Source organism: Scomber scombrus, chromosome 3, assembly GCF_963691925.1.
Source record: "Scomber scombrus chromosome 3, fScoSco1.1, whole genome shotgun sequence".
Lineage (NCBI taxonomy): Eukaryota > Metazoa > Chordata > Actinopteri > Scombriformes > Scombridae > Scomber > Scomber scombrus.
In genome coordinates this window covers 22,903,642-22,923,286 of record NC_084972.1, presented here as the reverse complement: position 1 = coordinate 22,923,286, position 19,645 = coordinate 22,903,642, and the positions used below count along the sequence as shown (strand labels likewise).

General features: G+C 39.6%; 1 protein-coding gene across 1 annotated transcript in view; it reads right to left on the bottom strand.

The window, feature by feature from the left end:
* Window positions 1-435: 435 nt before the first annotated feature.
* LOC134006331 (uncharacterized) overlaps window positions 436-19,645 on the bottom strand; it is a 53,065-nt gene continuing 33,855 nt past the window's right edge. Inside the window, exon 4 of the mRNA XM_062445420.1 lies at window positions 436-1,254. Coding sequence (XP_062301404.1) covers window positions 436-1,254 — 819 coding nt within the window. The remainder of the gene's footprint in view (window positions 1,255-19,645) is intronic.

Sequence of the window (19,645 nt, the reverse complement as noted above, 5' to 3'; positions counted from 1 at the left end):
GCTGCTGTACTGTGATGACATAGCGCAGCCGCCTCAGAGGATCACTTCTTACTCGGAGGGCATACTGATTCCAGCTGTTTTCAACAGTTCTCCAACTGAAAAAGGTAATAACACTGAGAAATAAATATCTAAAAACAAGTGTGCTGAGGTTGAGTACATTATTTACAGAAATAAAAATCAAATATAAACAGAAGTTAACAGATACAAAGTTGGGAAAAAAGGTCAGAAATCAGCCGCATCCTAACCATCCATAACTCTGATTATACTTGATTTAAATCCACAATTCACAGCAGTTAAGAGGCAAAAAAACTGTCCCCTGCATCTTCATTGTAATCAATATGACTATCATTTCCATCATTATCATCATCATCACCATTATCTTTGTCATCATCATTGTCTCTTTTTTTTTTCTCTTTTCAGTTCAGTCTCACTTACTTATCCGAAGTAAGGGTGCTCACTTTGGAAGTTGTAGTCCGGACACACTTTTTGAACCAGCTTGTAATCAATGCTAAAGAAAGAGATGAAGATGCAGATCACCTTGAAGGGTTTGGCACAGAGCCAGGCAGCGTGGGACTGGGTGTGCTCTGTGAAGCAGGTCTGAGACGGATCATACAGGCAAGGTTTGGGCTTCTTGGATCTGTTGGTTTTCTCGTACTCCACCCGACAGTTAAAGGTCTTTACCTCTTTGGGGTCGATGGTGGACTGCTGGGTCTCCTGGATCTGGACAGCCTGCTGGGTGTGAGGGTGCAGTTGCGGCTGCTGGATGACCTCAAACTCTACCACTTTAGTTGGCGGCACGATGCTGACCGACACGTTCCCCAGGCTGGTCGAGTTGTGGCGAAAGTAAACGGTGAACGTCCCATTGATGTGGTCCACAATCTTCCCCGTCACCAACAAACTGAATTTTACGGTCTTGACATTGAAGAAGAAGTCTCCCCAGCCAAAGATCTTCTTGGTCTTCATGGCTGTCTTTAGTGAGGGCTTGCGCTTGGAGCGGTAGCCTGTCTGGTCCAGGAGCAGGGACTGGTTCCGGGCCGAGTCGTATGGGTTATAGAAATTGTAGGTCGGAGGCTTAGATTTCATGGGCGTCTGGTCGATGGAAGTGGAGAGGATGTGGGTTTGGTATGGAGGCTTAACCACTCCTCCTGTTGCTCCACCTACAGTGCCTCCACCTATGCCGTATGGAAGAGGCTTCATCACTGACCCCACTGGGCGTAGGTCTGAGAAGTCCACTTGCTTCTCCAACCCTTGGACCTGAAGGAGAAATAAACAGAAATAAGGAAGACAACTTTATTAATGTGCCGAAGGCTATTAAATGTCTTTTCATGTATCCACACAGTTACCCAATAATCCCAATAAATATGCATATTTTTTCCCCAAATGTACACTTTTATCAATCTTTTATGTTGCATTAAGTGGCACTACATGTTTTAATGGGCCTTTTTGCACAGTCAAAAAGCCTTATATTCTTACTGTACAGAGTTTGTACACTGACAATTCCAATAGTTTTATTCAAACAAGATGATTACATCCTCAAAATGCTGTTGAAAAGAGAAAGGAAATTGCAGTTTGAAAAGAATGCAAGAAGAAAAAAGAAAAATAAATAGCCACAAACACAGAGTTAGCCACTATGTGTAACATACACGGTCGCCCATAAAGTTGGAATAAAATATTTTTTACATCTTTCCATGAAATGATTGTGAAAATTGGATTTATTCTTGATAGATAAAGAGTATATATTTTCAAAATTGTATTGATCAATCTCATTGCACCTGGTCAAAGGTGATTACTGATGTGTACAAATAGAAAATAAAAAGAGGAATGTGTCTGACAACAGAATTATTCTAACTTTATGGGCAACTGTGTATGACTTCAATAACATTAAAATAAGCTCACTACAGTTGCTAACAGATATTTTGACCAAAATTTCTGACATGCCAGAATCAGGTCATCCAACAGCCAGGCATCGGAGCCCCGCTCAAAATCAACGTCAAAAGACCAATCCGGTGGAAATTGGGCCCAATTTTTAAATCTGCTATACACCATACAGTATCTGTCTGGCATCGCCCAGTGTTAGAGTTCAGAGTCATGCCCAAAGGCACATAACAGAAATATTGAGCACCATGCAGTCAATGTAGTATTAGCTTCCTTCCTATCGCTGCTCAAAACTGGAATACACTCTGCTGTCAGTATTGGAAGTTGAACCAGCAACCTGCAATTACATTTTGATGGGTCTCTTCCCCTGTAAGTCATGCTGAACAGAACAGAGATGCTAAATTACCTAGAATGAAAGTCCAGTCCAATCTTGCAACAATCTGGACAAAACCTAATATACGTAATATTAAAATTATTCCATTGTGTCCCATTTCATTTTACAAATATGATTATAATCTTAAATGCTGTAAAGGTCACTACTCCATAGAGATCTTTTTACCTCACCATGATTTTTTTTATTTCCACGAGGATCCAAGTTGTTAGATGTTGCAATGTTTCATCTCCTGAATTCAAGAAAACAAAACCATCTATTTTTGTTAACACACTTTAATTTTGTTGTCAGAGTTGCTCCAGAGAGCAAAACAACTGCATGTAAGATAGTGGATGCACGCCTTTGTTTGTTCAGACAGCTTTCTGCCTTTAATCCACAACCTAGGTGGTTATTCACAGGGCTGATTTATGAGGGGCCGTACAAGCCATATTTCATTCTGGCCCTCTCACATACGTACATTCTCCTTTCACATACATATATTTTCACTCTCACACACATACATTCTCCTTTCACATACATATATTTTCACTCTCACACACATACATTCTCCTTACACATACATATATTTTCACTGTCACACACATACATTCTCCTTGCATATACATATATTTTCACTCTCACACACATACATTCTCCTTGCACATACATATATTTTCACTCACACATACATATATTTTCACTCTCATATTTATACATTTTCATACTATAAGTAATATATGTATGTAAAAGGAAAATGTATGTATGTGAGAGTGAAAATATATGTATGTGAAAGGAGAATGTATGTGTGTGAGAGTGAAAATATATTTATGTGAAAGGAGAATGTATGTGTGTGTGTGAGAGTGAAAATATATGTATGTGAAAGGAGAATGTATGGATGTGTGTGAGAGTGAAAATATATGTATGTGTAAGGAGAATGTATGTGTGTGTGTGAGAGTGAAAATATATGTATGTGAAAGGAGAATGTATGTGTGTGAGAGTGAAAACATATGTATGTGAAAGGAGAATGTATGTGTCTGTGTGAGGGTGAAAATATATGTATGTGTAAGGAGAATGTGTGTGTGTGAGAGTGAAAATATATGTATGTGAAAGGAGAATGTATGTGTGTGAGAGTGAAAATATATGTATGTGAAAGGAGAATGTATGTGTGTGAGAGGGCCAGAATGAATTATGGCTTGTACGGCCCCTCATAGTAATCAACAGCCCCTCACGTAGCGCGGTCGATGAGGAAATGCGGCGGGCCTTCAGACCTGGAGCATCAGGTGTATGAGGGCAGAGCGGATCCTCTCAAGCTAACCTTAATGGCAAAAAAAAAGTCCAATTGCCTCATTGACACGGTCCCGGTCGACCATTTTCAGATGTTAGCATCCATGCAAATTCATCATCTTAGAGGAGGCGGGACATTGTCCTTGAGATCCCGCTGGAAAGTAGGACATCCGGTACCTACATCCGCGATGAGCCAATCAGAAACTGGGAATTCAAGTTGACTTCCTTTTCAATCAAACTCTCTCACACATACTACTATACTCGCACACATCGCATATTATTCGCTCATACATTCACTATCATGTTGTTCCATCCATAATAGCGTGTAAGAGAGTATGATAGTATGTGTGTGTGACTATAGTAGTATATGTGAGAGAGTATGATAGTAAGTGTGTGTGACTATAGTAGTGTATGTGAGAGAGTATGATAGTAAGTGTGTGTGACTATAGTAGTGTATGTGAGAGAGTATGATAGTAAGTGTGTCTGACTATAGTAGTGTATGTGAGAGAGTATGATAGTAAGTGTGTGTGACTATAGTAGTATATGTGAGAGAGTATGATAGTATGTGTGTGACTATAGTAGTATATGTGAGAGAGTATGATAGTAAGTGTGTGTGACTATAGTAGTATATGTGAGAGAGTATGATAGTAAGTGTGTGTGTGTGTAATTATAGTAGTATGTGTGTGTGTGTGTGTGTGTGTAACTATAGTAGTAAGTGTGTGTGACTATAGTAGTGTATGTGAGAGAGTATGATAGTAAGTGTGTGTGTGTGTAATTATAGTAGTAAGTGTGTGTGACTATAGTAGTGTATGTGAGAGAGTATGATAGTATGTGTGCGTGACTATACTAGTGTTTGTAAGAGAGTATGATGTAACATGTGAGAGCAACCATGAATTATTTCCTAAACGGCCCCTCATAGATATGTGTGTCTACTCATGTGAGGATATTTTCTGTCTCCCTTCATTTCTGTCTGGGGCAGTGGAACCGACAGGTTTGTGCCAAAGCTGTCCTCCTCTTTCATCAATCACTGAACCTAATAACTCCATATTGCTATTCGTAGAGGCAACAGTGCATCACTCAATACAGCTCCTAATGTATTCAGTCATTCAATTAATGCATCTATTTCTGTTGGCCATTCATTAACGTGCCTGCAGAGCTGATTTCTAAATTGATTGAGGGGGAAAATAACTGAAAGTTCATTGACCACTGGAGGAATGAATTACAAAAAAAGGAAGGTGTTGATAAATGACTAGTGACTTGGATAATGACCTACTGAAGGTTTTTTTGCTTTTTGTTTTTTTTAACTAGACCCTGACTCCCTTTGATGCCATGAGAGGAGGCCGATGCAGTGGTCTTACAATTTTAAGTTTGTGAATCGGTAATGTGAGTTGACTTTGCGGGTGACAGGTAGGAATAAGTTACAGTTGGTGGCAGAAAAACATCAGAATACATATAGCAACAAACAGTGTATATAGTGCATGCAAGATGGGGACTTCCTGTGAATGCGCTGTCAGCAGTGCTGTCAGCTAGCTCCATGTGTTGCCATCTGTCAGGCTAACACTCTGCTGGTGCAATCCTAATCATTTCTCTTGCTGATGGAACAGAGCTCAAACTAGCACCATCATCATAATCCTTAAACATCTTCAGGAGCAGCATCACGCCATGAACCTCAAACTAACCTTTAGGGTCAACTGTATCAAGCATATCCCCCTTAAGATGATTTTATGTTGGGGTCTGAGTTTGCTGCAAGTCTTTCTGAGGGGGAAAACACAAACTGTACACAGTCAGCAACTTTAACAAATATCGATTGAATAGGAAAAGAAGAGTATGGAGAGAGGGCTTCTTCTTCTGTGGCATGAAAGTAATAAAATGCCAACAGAAACCAATGGACTTTCTATTAGCATAAATATGAAATTGTTTGTGCTTGACAGTAAATCCATTTAAAGGGTGAGGATTCCTTAGAAGAAATATCAAATGTTTTCTTGTGACATGAAATCCATAAGCTATAGACTTTTTGCAAAATAGCGGATGTTTGCTATAAGGTCACGTCAGGCTGCCGCAACCAGTGAAAGATTGACGCTTTGAAAAATACAGCTTCACACTTTTCTTCCTCCTCGCCCTCTATTCATTTAGGTTACAAAGAGTAAGAAGTAACTTTTGTAGCAATAGCCAGAGAGAAGTTGATGGGGTGATGAAAAAGTGATGAATGTAGGTACACATTGATGCACCCATACATGCAAACACACAGCACACTACATTCACACTCTGAGAAATATAACTGGAGAGGCTTGTGCGTTACAGTTGAAAGGAACTTAAGCAAGAAGAAGTTTTGTTACTAACACAATCATAAGATTAAGAATGACAGCAATACACATTACAATGTATGCTCTTTGGTGAATGGTATTATGCAAAACAGATTTTAGTTCCATAGTTTCCATCACAGTTAGATACAGTGTAAAGGGGATGTAAGATGCTTTTTGTGAGTTTTTGTTATTTTTATACTGTTATGATGTCTGATGTCTGTGTTAAACATGTTCCAAGTTCCAAACATTGAGGTGAACATATGTAAAAATCGTCTCTACAAATCAAAAGCCCAGGCTTCAACCTGCTCTGCTCTGCAATATTACTCCTACTTCCTCCTCATGATGACATCAGGTTGTTCTTTCCTTCCCCACAAAAGACTGTCCATTCCATAGCCTTTGCTGCTGAGGTTTCTCCATGGCTTGTTTGTATTGTCCACTTGCATATTTTGAGAAGTTGACATTTTGAGTGAAGAACAAGAAAAATAAGTGAAATATTAGAAGTTCTGCTTGCTTATGTAGCACAGAAACTGCTGTAAGTCTGCCAAGTGGTAGCTTTTTAAAAGCTGGCCAATCAGAACAGAGTAGGCTCATCAGAAGGGGGGCCTTAAAGAGATAGGAGCTAAAACAGCCTGTTTCAGACAGAGGCTGAACTAAGGAGCTGCATAGAAAGCCAGTATGAGATAAAATAAACTGTTTTTGAATTGTAAATCATGCAAAGATATTCCAGTAGAATATAAATATAGACCTGGAGATCTATTTGTCGGAAAAGTATATATAAGCGGGGTAGATTACCTCAACTGTTACATTTGGCTATAATGTGTACATGTGATCTTATTAATTGTGTTTCATGCTCTTCCTAACACAATATATAGGTTTAAACTCAGATTTAAGGCTACATATTTGACACCAATGTAACGGGGCGGGTAGCAACGACAACAGACTCCCTAAGCTCATTTGTAGATATGAAAGCTTTGTAATGACATTTTGTTTAAATGTAAGCATGCAAGCACAATAAATAACGGAGAAAAGTACTGGCAAAAGTCTTTTTAAACTGTCTTGAAATATGTTTTGCTACTGGTGTAGTAATTTTGCTTACATGTCTTTCCTGACATTATTTGTCATTATTGTATTACACAGTGTATGTTGTTTACTAAATCTGAAAAGGATGAGGTAGAATTAGCTGTGAGGATATGAAATTCCTGGTGAAAATTAGTTTTTCGCTGTACTTTACAGGAAACACTTGTCAGATCACTTGTCATTCTACACACCACCAAGGCTTTACCTTCTCACTCCTTATTAATCATGACTACTTTAACAAGACAAACCAGCTCCAGTCTCCTAAAAATAACTTCAGAATAAAGGTCGGAAACCTGATTTGAGGGGATGCTTTAACCTCTTGTGGCCATTTGGGTCTGCAAACCTGCAACGTTACCCACATTGAAGCTTTACACATGTCAACATATCATTAGTGTTTCCTCCATTTAGGAAAGAGATTTCTGTTTGGTAGGATGCTGGAGGAAATTGTAGCAGAAGATGGAATAAGTATTATGGTGGACTTATACATATGTATGATACAGTCAACTCGATAACAGAACAATCAAAGAAAGAATAATCGAATTACAGAGCTTGGGAGATAGAGGGATATAGTGAAGAAAATGTTATTAGTGGAGAAGTAAGATGAGGAGAGGAGAGTGTAAGGATATCTTGTACATTTTCTAGGAATGGGGAACATTAATCATCTTTAACTTCATTTGGAGGTTCACATGAGCAAAAAGCATCTTTAGCTGCTGCTCAGATGGGAGGCTTATAAATCTACCTGTACGTACATGCAAGAATGAAATGTAAGAATTGTTCATTGAGGAGATTATCAGTGTAGCTCAGTGACAGAAAAAGAGTATGAGACACACATGCAGCTAGGTAGAGAGGGGTTTAGAAAAAGAAAACACAGACTGCACAGTGAGGGGCTTCACACCAAGTTATTAAATAAGAGAAGGTCAGATGAGCTCTAGAACTGACTGGTGAAACCTGATTTATCACATGCCATGACAATCCCTTTTCCTCATTAAGGATACCTCTGTCTCTGCTTTCTTTTTCTTTCACACTCTCCCTGTCTATCGGGTATCTTATCCTCAATCTGCAGTTCGCTCACTTTCACATTCATGTGTAACTTCCACACCACCTTGATAGAGAGAGTATTGAGAGGAAAATGGACCTCGCTCAGCAGCTACCCAGCCCACATCCGACTCCCTCTCCTCCTGCCTCCCGCCCTGCAATCCTTCCCAGAGGACTGATGAGAAGATGAGAGCTGCTTGTCTTGGAGCTCTCTCCCAGGCTTGTTCCTTTGTTTAATTGGAGTTTTATTGGTGACAATCAATTCATTTCTATCTGTGCTCCAGGCTGCATTGATCTGCTGTCACTGAGAAGAGTCAAATGTACAGTTCCACTCCCACCGCACTTTAAACCACAAGCTCTGATGCCAGCTACTTTATGTTTCTACTGCTTTACTGCTTGTTGTGATTAGTAACATAAATTACTTTACAGTAGTTTTCTCCAGGTTGGTTCAGCTTTACCTCATATTTCCTCTCAGAAGAATCCAATGAACAGACTATGGGCCAATGTTTTCCAGACATTATTTGTGAGCAGTCAGAGAATGCTAACTCAGGGTATGAAATCTTAAAGCTGCATACGTTTTTACTCTGAAGTCACTGTTTACTTCAAATGCCTTCACCAATTTTAAAAGAAAACAACATAAATCTGTCTATGTTCCCACAGCCCTATGTTCCCACAGCCCTATGTTCCCACAGCTCTGTTCCCATAGCCCTATGTTCCCACATTTCTAAGAGATTATTTCCACAGCCCTCCATCCCACAGACATGTGGGGTGTCCTGGTACCTCTGTGAGGCTATGAGTGAAAGTCCCTCATGAGCAATAATTTAAGAATTAAATTAAAGAATTTAACAAATTAAGCATTGGGGCGGGCACAACGCTGTCCTGATTGGGCCGTCTTTTTGCGCTCGCAAGATCAGGTAGACCTGGCTTTTCTCCTCATTGGTTTGACCAATCCATCTGATACGGCATGGCACATGGGCTTTGAGCATTGGCATAATCAGGGACTTATGGAGCCGAATTTTCAAATTTCACAAATTTAAAACTTTTAAATGTTGAAGTTCTATCCAATCTGCTGATGCCTGATTATCATGCTGGAGATTGGGGTTGGTTTCCTACTTGGGCCAAAAAGATTCACGTGTGACACTGGGTGCCGTAGACCCAGACGAGTGTGGGGGAAATTTTGGGGGGTGAATGTAATGGATGCAGTTGTAAAATAGAACCCTAATCCTAACCCTAATCCTGTTGAAACATAGGGCCTTATTTTGAAAAAAAAGTTACAAATGTGGGAACATCGGGCTGTGGGAACATAGAGCTGAACCTATTTTTTTTTTTACAAATTACATATCAATTTTGTTTAGATGAAGCTGAGCTCAAGAACACCACAGTGACTGAAAATGTCATAGTTTTCCACAGGACTTAATCTCTGCTTTTTACAGATGATGTAGTTCAGTTGGCTTCATTAAGCTTTGAAGTCCAGTGCAGGTATGAGCAGTTTTTTTGCAGTTGAGTGCAAAGTGGTTGCGACGAGGCTCAGCACCTCCACATCTGTTGCTGCTCCAACACAGAGGATTATTCCCCCTATAGCTTGCAAGACATTTGGTGCTGTTCAATCTTGGAGTCTTGGTCACATTTGAGGGTGAGATGAAGCGCAACTTCAAATGGTAGATTGGTGCACTGTCCATGGTGGCAGTGACAAGGGCACAGGGCATTGAGGGGAAGCTATCATTTTCCTATTTGATCTATGTTTCTGCCCTAGGTAATGACTGAAAGATGATAAAAGCTCTGAAATCACACCCACAACAGGCAGGGCAGGAAGAGCTATACCAGGAGATCCGAAAGGCTTCAATCAGCAACAGACATGCATGTTTGAATCAGGTGAACAAACAGTATCGGTGGTACACTAGCACCAACTCATGACATGAATAAAACACGTTTCAGGCAGGTGACAGGTTTCCTGTGGCATGAGGCAGGAATATTAAGACACAAAGGCAACACAGACAGTGGTGAGGATTTCTCATTTACTGTAGCACCCTGGGGCAGACAAAGAGGCTCCATCCCAGGGATTACATCCCCAACTGACCTACGAACACTTTCTCCTGAAAATGTAGCACATGACTGAAAGGAAGAATATTCGGGCTATGTTACTTAGCCTGTTGCCACCATGACCAAATAACACAAAGAAAGGTGAACTGAACATGTTTAAGTGCTGGTAGCATGGTACTGTGGCTCAGACAATTCAATTTTACCAGCAGTGACTCCACTCTGTTTTGACAACGATCATATAATGAAAAAATGAAACTTTTCTTCCTTCTTCCAAAAAACTGGGAGAAGTGAAAATGACATTTAATTACATAAAGCAAAATAAAGCCAGGAGGAAAAAAGATAAACCAGTGGGGAGAAAAGACGGAGACAGAGAGAGAGAAAGAGAGAGAGAGAGAGAGAGAGAGAGAGAGAGAGAGAGAGAGAGAGAGAGAGAGAGAGAGAGAGAGAGAGAGAGAGAGAGAGAGAGAGAGAGAGAGAGAGAGAGAGAGAGAGAGAGAGAAAGCTGTGAAAGCGATTTCGCAGTCCAGTGGTGTCGCTGGATTATCATGAAAATGAAAGCTACTGAGTCAGGGAGTATCAGGGAGCAAGGAAATGGAGCCGAGACAGATAACACAGTAAGGGAGAAGAAGAAAACGAATAAGAGAAGCAGTGTAGAAAAAGCAGAGAGGACTGTAAGACAATATGAGGGGAGAGTGCAAAAAAAGAAAGAAAAGGTAAAAAGACAATATATATACGGCACACACTGAGATTTGAGTGCAATAAGACAAAAATGAGAATCATTCACCCCATAGAGAATAATCAGAGGTTTCTTGAGAAGTAATATCTGCAATATTGTTTCAAGAAGACCAGCTCAGCTCTGAAATAATTTTTAGTTAAAGAAGGGATGGAGTCTTTTTTCCATGTATCAGGCAAAATCTAAAAAGTATTCTGGTTGATGAGCAAAAGTTTCACTTTTAAGAATCTGTACTTTTCGCATAGGCCAGAATTTTGTGGCATATACAACAAAAAAAGCTGCATCCAGCATCTACGAAAGAAAGAAAGAAAGAAAGAAAGAAAGAAAGAAAGAAAGAAAGAAAGATATGAGAACAGTACACTCTGCCATCTGATGTCTACATAAGAGGATTTATGATATATATAAAATGCTGACAATATTGCAAAATACTGCAGATGCCACAAGATTGGATTAAGAGGGAAATGTAGAAAGTCCCAGTTGTGAAATGTGAGTTAACACCAGTGCAGCAAGACATCCGAAATGTGCAGTATCACAAACACTCAACTTTTAAAGGTTCTTCAGGGAGTTAGGTTTTGCTGTATTTATTTACAGATTTTTATGTTTAATCAATTTGCATCTTAAATTTAACAATCAAACCAACTTGAACATTCAGAAGGGTTTTTTATATTGGAATTTCTGTGCAAGGTAGATGATCATCTTTAATGACTATTACCATTTACTTATCACAATCAATTCAATATCTCTACTTGTAGAGTTTGTTACAGAGATCCAGTGGAAGCAGAGGTCATTATAAGAACATGTTCAGCTACATGGGCCCATCTACCTTTATACCTGTACTGTTAAAAAGCAAATCAATCAACCCGCAAAACAATACAGAGGAAATAAAAATATTCTGCAGTCATGTATTTAAACACTCCCCTCTTTTCTTGAAATTTAGTTGGATCACTTAGCTGTCAACCATAGAGCTACAGTATGTTGCTGAGTTTAAAAATACACTGCCAAAATCCCACAATCCCTTTTACTCATTAATACTGAAGTAGTTAAATTTTATACTTGAAGCAGATTCTCTCTTTCCATTATAATCTAAACACACATCTGCTACAACACTCAGCCGTAAACTACTCCAGTGCACAAGAGGATCACAGTCCAGTGAATCATAAATGTAGGAGGAACAAAGCCAGCCATGACCACAAAATAGAGCTATGATGAAATGAATTTTTATACCTTCATTTGTTGGGTAAAAGAAAGTACTGGTCTACTGCCTGTACAGCACAAGGGAATTAAGGAAAGCTATATACTCACAGAGCTTAACTGCCATAAACAGACACCACTACTTGTGTAAAAATCAAAACAAGGTGGGATTATGAGACAATGTAAGATATTAAACTGGATGATCACCACGTGGGCATGAAATGCTGCCAGATAAGCATACAACCCTTACAGCACAATGGGCAGCAGTGCCAGAAATGCGTGTGGGAGTTTTCATTTATTAATGTAAATAACCATTATTTTCCAGAACTGATTTCATTTTTTGATGAATTGACTAATCTATGAATTGAAAGAAAACTGCGAAAAATACCCATTACAATATGCTAGAGCACAAGGTGATATTATTAAATGTCTTATTTTTTTCAATCAACACGTCAAAACCCCCAAATATTCAATTTACTATCATTTAAGACCAAAAAAGCATCACAGTTGAGAACCTGGAACCATCAAATATTTGGTATTTTTGCTTAAAAATGCCTGAAAAGGATTAATAAATGATCAGAATAGCGGTTGATTAATTTTCTTTCAATGACCAAATGATTAATCAGCTAATTGGCTAATTACTGCAGCTCTACATACATGCCTCTAGCAAGGTAGAAATCTCAAGGGTATTGGCCAAATTGACCTTTCCTAAGGTACTGGACTAAAGCTGCAACCAAGTGCCATTATACAATCTGCAGGGGAGCCAGCTAACCAGGGAGAAAACAGCATAAAACAATTCATCCACAAACCAAGTTACACAGCCAACTGAGAGATTCACAATGACCTGTTTGCTGAGGCCACCATTCTAGCTTGCATGCAGTCAGCAAAAGTCTTAAGAGGATTTTTACACAAGCATTTGGACTTGGATGAATAAATTTGACACTGCCAGCAAGAATATCTGTGGTAATTTCAGGCTGATTGTTCTGAGCACTGGTACATGTAGAGGAATATGCAACACACTATTTCAACACATTAGGAAAATGTAATGGGATGACGAAGAAAGGGTAGATGTTCTGTATGTGATTCAAGGTACACTAAGATATCTGACTGTATATCTTGGCCTTTAAAAGTAGGACACAGAATGCCCATACAGACAAATTATAATGATAAAAAATTAGGAATCAGGTCAATAATGGTTAGCCCTGTGCTGCTCAGAATGTGCTGGATGGGTATACAAAGAATGTAGTTATTGTTACTGATTTGTTCTTTAGTCATAATGTGGAAAAAGTACCTACGGGTATTATAGCAGCGTGAGTATTTTGAGTATTGATGTATAAGATGATGACTGAATATCAATAGTTGAAGCATCACTTTTTCTTAATGACAAAATAGAAACATTAAAAAAATCTAATACATTTAAAGTCACAAATTGTAGCTCTGTCAACTACCTGATTCTCTGAATGCAGAATATTTTACACTACTACTTTCTATAATCAGTCTTTAAATCAGTTACAAAACTGGACTGTGAAATCACTGCTAATGTTGCACATCCTGCATTCAGTGTTGCTAACATCCCTCTACACTGCTTGCCCAAAGGTAGACAAGGGAAGTTAATACAATCCGCAGTATGCTTTATCTATGAAGCCATTAGAGGATTTTGCTCTCAGGAGCCTGACTTCAGTGGCCATAGATCAACTGTGTTCAGTAGTCCTCCCTTGTTCCGCCTATCTTACTGATCACATCAGGTCAGCATGCCGGAGTGTCTTTGCTTGGGCGGGTGGGTGGGCAGACTTCCCACATGTCTGCGGCAATGCCACAGCACCTGATCAATAACCCAAGGCAACTCTTTTGGGACACATCTAGGAGGAAGGGAGGGACGGAGGAGAAGAGTAAGGAGGATAGGGGGAGTTGGGCGGCACTGGTGGAGTGAGGGTGTCTCGTTTGCATGCGGGATGGCAGGCAATGCATCAAAAGATGACAGCTCTTCCATTCTTCTTTAAATAAGAGTGGTGAGACTCTTGCTTGCTGCGCCTTAACTTTAATCATTCATCTAAATAACTGTTGCAGAAGTCTGCTACCGGAGGGGGGCTGCAGCTCCAGGCAGGCTGCCATGGGCATGGGGAATATGAGAACTGACGTCGCGCTCTTGGATTTCTCATTTGTAAACGTGTAAACATATATTTGAGTCAGATTGCAAAAGCACAAAAGCGCTTGTCCTCAGCACCTGCAACAGCACCCCCACCCCACCATCTCTGCCTTCTCTCACTCTTTCTCTCTCTCATAGATTTATGTATTGAAAGAGTTTGAAATTCATCGAGGTTAGACTAAGCAAGAAAGGTTCGGAGGTGGTGCGGGGTACTCAGGCTCTGGCAACATGAGTGACGTTTTGAGCAGCTAAGTGACAGTGATTGATGCCCTCTGTGTTTCGCAACTTATCAAGCGCATATACACACACTCTGCAAACAGATAAACAGCAGAAACATTTGAGATAAAAAAAATAAAATAAAGACAAGGGACTGGTGTGAGGGAAGGAAAAAAAAAACTATCTACATAATGAATAGATGAGATGAAGAAAGGAGGGAGAAGAGAGGCAGAGATTCCCAGCGGGTGTAACTGAGCCTGGGAGACATCAGTTGGGGAGGGATACAGGGACACATGGGCCTGTGACGACTCCGACAAGTCACCCAGGCGGCAAAATAAAGCCCGGCTTCCTCAGATTTGTTTCCAGTGCTCATCAGTAGGAGAGCTGGATGACGGATGGACTGGCACTGGGCGCAACGCGAGCATGTCAAAGTTACTCACCATAATAAAGACCTGCTTTTTTTCCCTTCTGTTCGCTTCCCAGTTTTGCAGCCACCTGCAGTCACGCTGCCTGCAACCCATTTCATCTCATTTCAATCTGGCTTTGTTTGTGTCTCGTTCTTTGTCCTGTGTGCTTTAGTGTATTACATACACTGCTTTTTTTTTTTGGGTATCACAGTTTTTACATTTTCATGCTTGCTTTCAAGTACTGTATATAGCTTCAAGCATTTCTCTCGTTTGTCCTCTTTCTTGCTTAATTGCTTATCCTTTCATCCATCCATCCATTCATGGATAGAATTAAGACATTTTTCTTATATTTTCTTCCTTCTGTCCCTCAATACCTTCCCTTTGTTGCATTTCTCCATCCATCCATCCATTCACCCATCAACGACTTTGATGTATGAAAAATTATGACAAGCTCCCGACCCTTTCCTCAATGTCTCATCCATCCTCATCCCTCTATTTCACTCCTTTTATTTCTTCCCTCCTTTCTACCATTTGTCCGTGCTTCCATCCGTGTCTATGACATGACTAGAATTGTGAGCTCCTGACACTGCCGTCTACCCTGAACTTCTTTCAACCCCTTTATCCCTACATTCTTTCTTTCTTCCTTAATTTCTTCATCCCTCCATCCTTCCTTCATTTCATTCTTCATGAGCTCAATATGACTAGCTCCTGTTATTTCCATCTTTCCTCCTCAAATTTCTTCCATCTCTTATTTGTCATCAATGTCTCCATTCTTTCTTAATTTCTTCATCCCTCCATTCTCTTTTCATGTCCTCCCTCCTTTTGTCCATCCTTTCATCCATCCATGACTATGGCATGACAAGAATTATGAGTACTTCCTGATTATGTCTTCCTTAATTAATCTATGACACAGTATTTCTCTAAATATCCTCCCTTTATTTCCTACTTCCCTCCTTTTCTCTATCCATCCTTCCCTCCAATCCACGACTATACAGCCAGAATTATAAGTAACTTCTAAGACTTCCATCCTTCTCTCATTCTTAAATATCTACCAAACCTTAAATCCATTCCTCCAATCATCAATTTTCTCACCACAACATCTTTCCTCCCCTTATGTGCTCTGTCATTCCTCATCTCTCCCCAAATACTTCTTTTTATTTTACTCCTTACTTTTCCTGCATCCTTCCATTCATCCATCATCTGTCCAGCCACATATGACTATGAAATGGCTAGAATCATAAGCTAGCTCCTGATACTTCCTTCCTTTTTTCAACCTATACTTCCTCCATCCCTTTATCCCTTTCTGCCACAATACCATCATCTTTCCATTCTTCTATACTTTATTTCTTTCTTCCATCCATCCATCCATCCATGCATCCATCCATTCATCCATCCATCCCTGACTACATGACCAAAATGATTGCTAGTTCCAGATACTTCCATCCTTAATTTCTTTCATCCCTCATCTTTAATTCGAAACATCCATATTTCCCTCCTCCCCACTTTCCTTTCATTTTGCTGCCAGACACAGAGTCTTCCAGTTTCTCTCCCTGGATTGAGTCAGTCCGCTTTTGGGATGTAATAGGATGATTAGACAAAGATGAAAAGACTAAGCATTTCCATATCTGCTCCTCCCCTGCTGTGAAGGATGCTCTCCATGCGTTAGGGGCTGAGTGAGGCTGAGCGAGGGCAAAGCTGAAACTTGCGAGGGGATACATGGCTCTCCGACTTGGGGCGGACTATCTTCACTGGGGCTGATTGCAGAGTTAATTGGAGAGAAAACAGTGGGAGGTGCCAATGAATAAAACCCCTCAGAGACTCTGGCAGCAGGGCACCGCGACATTCCCCTGTTCACTTCAAGGTTATGCACACACACACAAAAACACACACCTGCTTCTGAGGCTGAAGCGACAAGGTAGTATATGTAGTATTATTAGATGTGCTCCAGTACGACTCTATTCCGTTGTATTAATCACATGAAAATAACTAAGAAACAGCATGTCACAAGAGGCAGACAATACATAAACATACACTTTCAAGCACACAATGTATAACATGTTTTCTCCTCTCCTGCCTTTTGGATGCCTTTGCCAGTGTATAAATCACCCAGCTTCAAGGACACAGCATTGGGACCCCTAACTGGGATCTTTCACATCCACCATCTGGACGCAAAAAACCAGAGTGCTGACCAGCGGCCCTGCTCTCATTCTGTTCCTCAGGACGAGCAGCAAGATGGGGGCGGGTGTATACTGTAGATAGAAACCTAATCAATCCAACGACTGCTTAGTGTGTACTGAACTTCATAGAAAACCCTCTCTGGAGATGAAGAGGAGTTGAATAGAGCAGTAATGATATTTTGAGAGGGAGACAAGAGCGAAAGACAGACAAAAAGAGAGAGAAGCTGTCAGTGTCTCCACTCATCCAGAACTGTCCGAAGCATTCATTCACACACTCTCTCTCTCTCTCTCTTTCCTCTTTGCTCGCCCTCCTCCAGAGACTGTGGTCCTTCATCATTCAACTTGGTTTCACACTCCGAGAACCAATATCAAACTAGATATGAACAGAAATGAGAAACACGGGATTGTCTTTCCACAGACAATTGTGTCCACTGCGGTTATTGGTGTCATACCATCCACTGGTGTAAGAAGACCTATATCTCTCTGGGCTACCAGTCTGCCTGCCTGCTGTCTTTCCATCAGGCTGAGAACATTACTGAGGACAGCCGTATTCCTCTTTCCTCTCTCTTTCTCTCTGTACCAGCTCAGGTCATCTCACCTGCAGGGCACTGCCCAGTGGCTGATCACTTGGTCACTGTCAACACCCAGATGTGCACATACACATAGACATCATCCGTGACTGCGGATGCCCACATTTAGACCGTAAATTCAAAGAAACCCATCTGTGCATGCTACAGAGATACATATGTGGTCATAATGCTGAAGTCTCTCCTTCAAATTTTGTAGAACAGAATGAAATCATGAAAAAGTTGTAATGTTTTAGTAGGGATGGGTTACACTGATATTTCATATTGATATGAATCACAATATAATAATAATAATAATAATAATAATAATAATAATAATAATAATAATAATAATAATAATAATAATGATCATAATAACTGTAATAAATGTGTATAGCACCTATTATATAAATAAATGCAGCTTATAGTACTTTACAAAAAAATAAATACGTACCACACATGATTCACATGAAAAGACATACAATGAAGATAAAAACATGAAAATGAAATGTACATAAGATAAAGTAAAATCCACTTGATAATATTAATAAATGTGAAAATGTGGAAATACAATACATAGAATTCATACTTCTGTGGTGGCAATTGAGATTTAATAATCGAAAACTCACAAAGTATTTCTCCATGTGTACACAATATGTAAATCTAAGAAATCTTAGTCTCTGAAGCCACAAGTAAACAGAAGGAGCTTCATATGATACAACTGTTTTTAAATTAAAAGAAAAAAAAATTAAAGACAAAAAACTAGATGGTAAAGTATGTTTCTGGGAAATCAGTGAATTAAAAACCTAAGAATTCAATACCTACATTTATCACAGTGAAATGATCTATAAATCCATTAATGTCATAATAATTGATGCTATTGATTTGCATAACTGGCTGCAATGGCCAAACACAACCAGAGATAATAAGATAATAATATTAAAATGATTTGTGGTGTTTATTACAGCTTGAGTGTTTTTTCTTTGTTGCTTTGTTTTTTGTTTATGATTACACTTTAATCATAATGTTATCTGCTGAAAGAAGAACCTGACCAATATTTGTTTTTTAAGGCTGATATTGATGCTTGAAGAAAATGGATAATCATACAATGGTTGATAGTATTTATTTTTCTTTTTACATAAACAGATGAAATCGTTTCGGTAATGGTCCTTAAAATTTGGTTATTATAGAGTGGTGTCTTTGATCTACTGAGCTGGACATCAGTCCTCTCTGGTGGACAAACACAATGAAGATACTTTTCTTAATTACCTCACACACAACTTTGACATTTCTGTAGCCTACTATTCTTTTCACTGGCCAACATACTGTATATGCTGATACAAATATATATATGTAAGTTAATGTCAGCCAATATATCAACTGATATATGGGGGCCTAGCTGTACTGCTGATATCTGGGAACATGGTAACCCAAACCAGGCAAGAAAACAAGCCGTCTTATGATCTCAGAAGTAAACAACAGTTTAACCAGTAATTATCTGAGCTTTGAGCATACCTGAAATTTTTGTAATTATCAATCACTCTGTCTGTGAACTGAGATGGATGGTTATGACTGACAGTTTGAGTAATATATTTGGAGCTTACTTTCCTTTTGCTTTTGAGGCATATCTGACTTAACTAAGAATATGTTTAAAACCTGTTTATTTATCGGTCCACTCTTATTTGCCCTGTATCACTTCAGTGAAGCTGTGTCACTGTGTACCAAGATCTTGTAAATAGATTTAAATAATAGATTTCTTACTGTGGACAAATTGCTATCATCTCACAGTATCATCATGTTGCCTAACTGTTTTTTGTGACTTCTGCAAACAAAAAGCCTCAAGCAGTTTTTCTCAGGTATGGAGAACCTGTAGCAGCTGATTTGTATAAAGGAATATATGGCACTGCTACAGTATGATAGCTGTGGATTTGTATTACTGACCTGCTCTCATTCACACTGCTTGTGTTGATTCAACAGCGATAAAAGGCTCTGGACAGACCAAGACTTGTGACTAATGGTCCAGCAGGATCTGTGGTTCAATTACCGTGTGGGGCAGCTCTCCCCTGTCCCTGGGCTAGACGCTTTACTGGAATAGCTTCAGTAAACACACACACACACACACACCACACACACACACACACACACACACACACACACACACACACACACACACACACACACACACACACACACACACACACACACACACACACACACACACACAC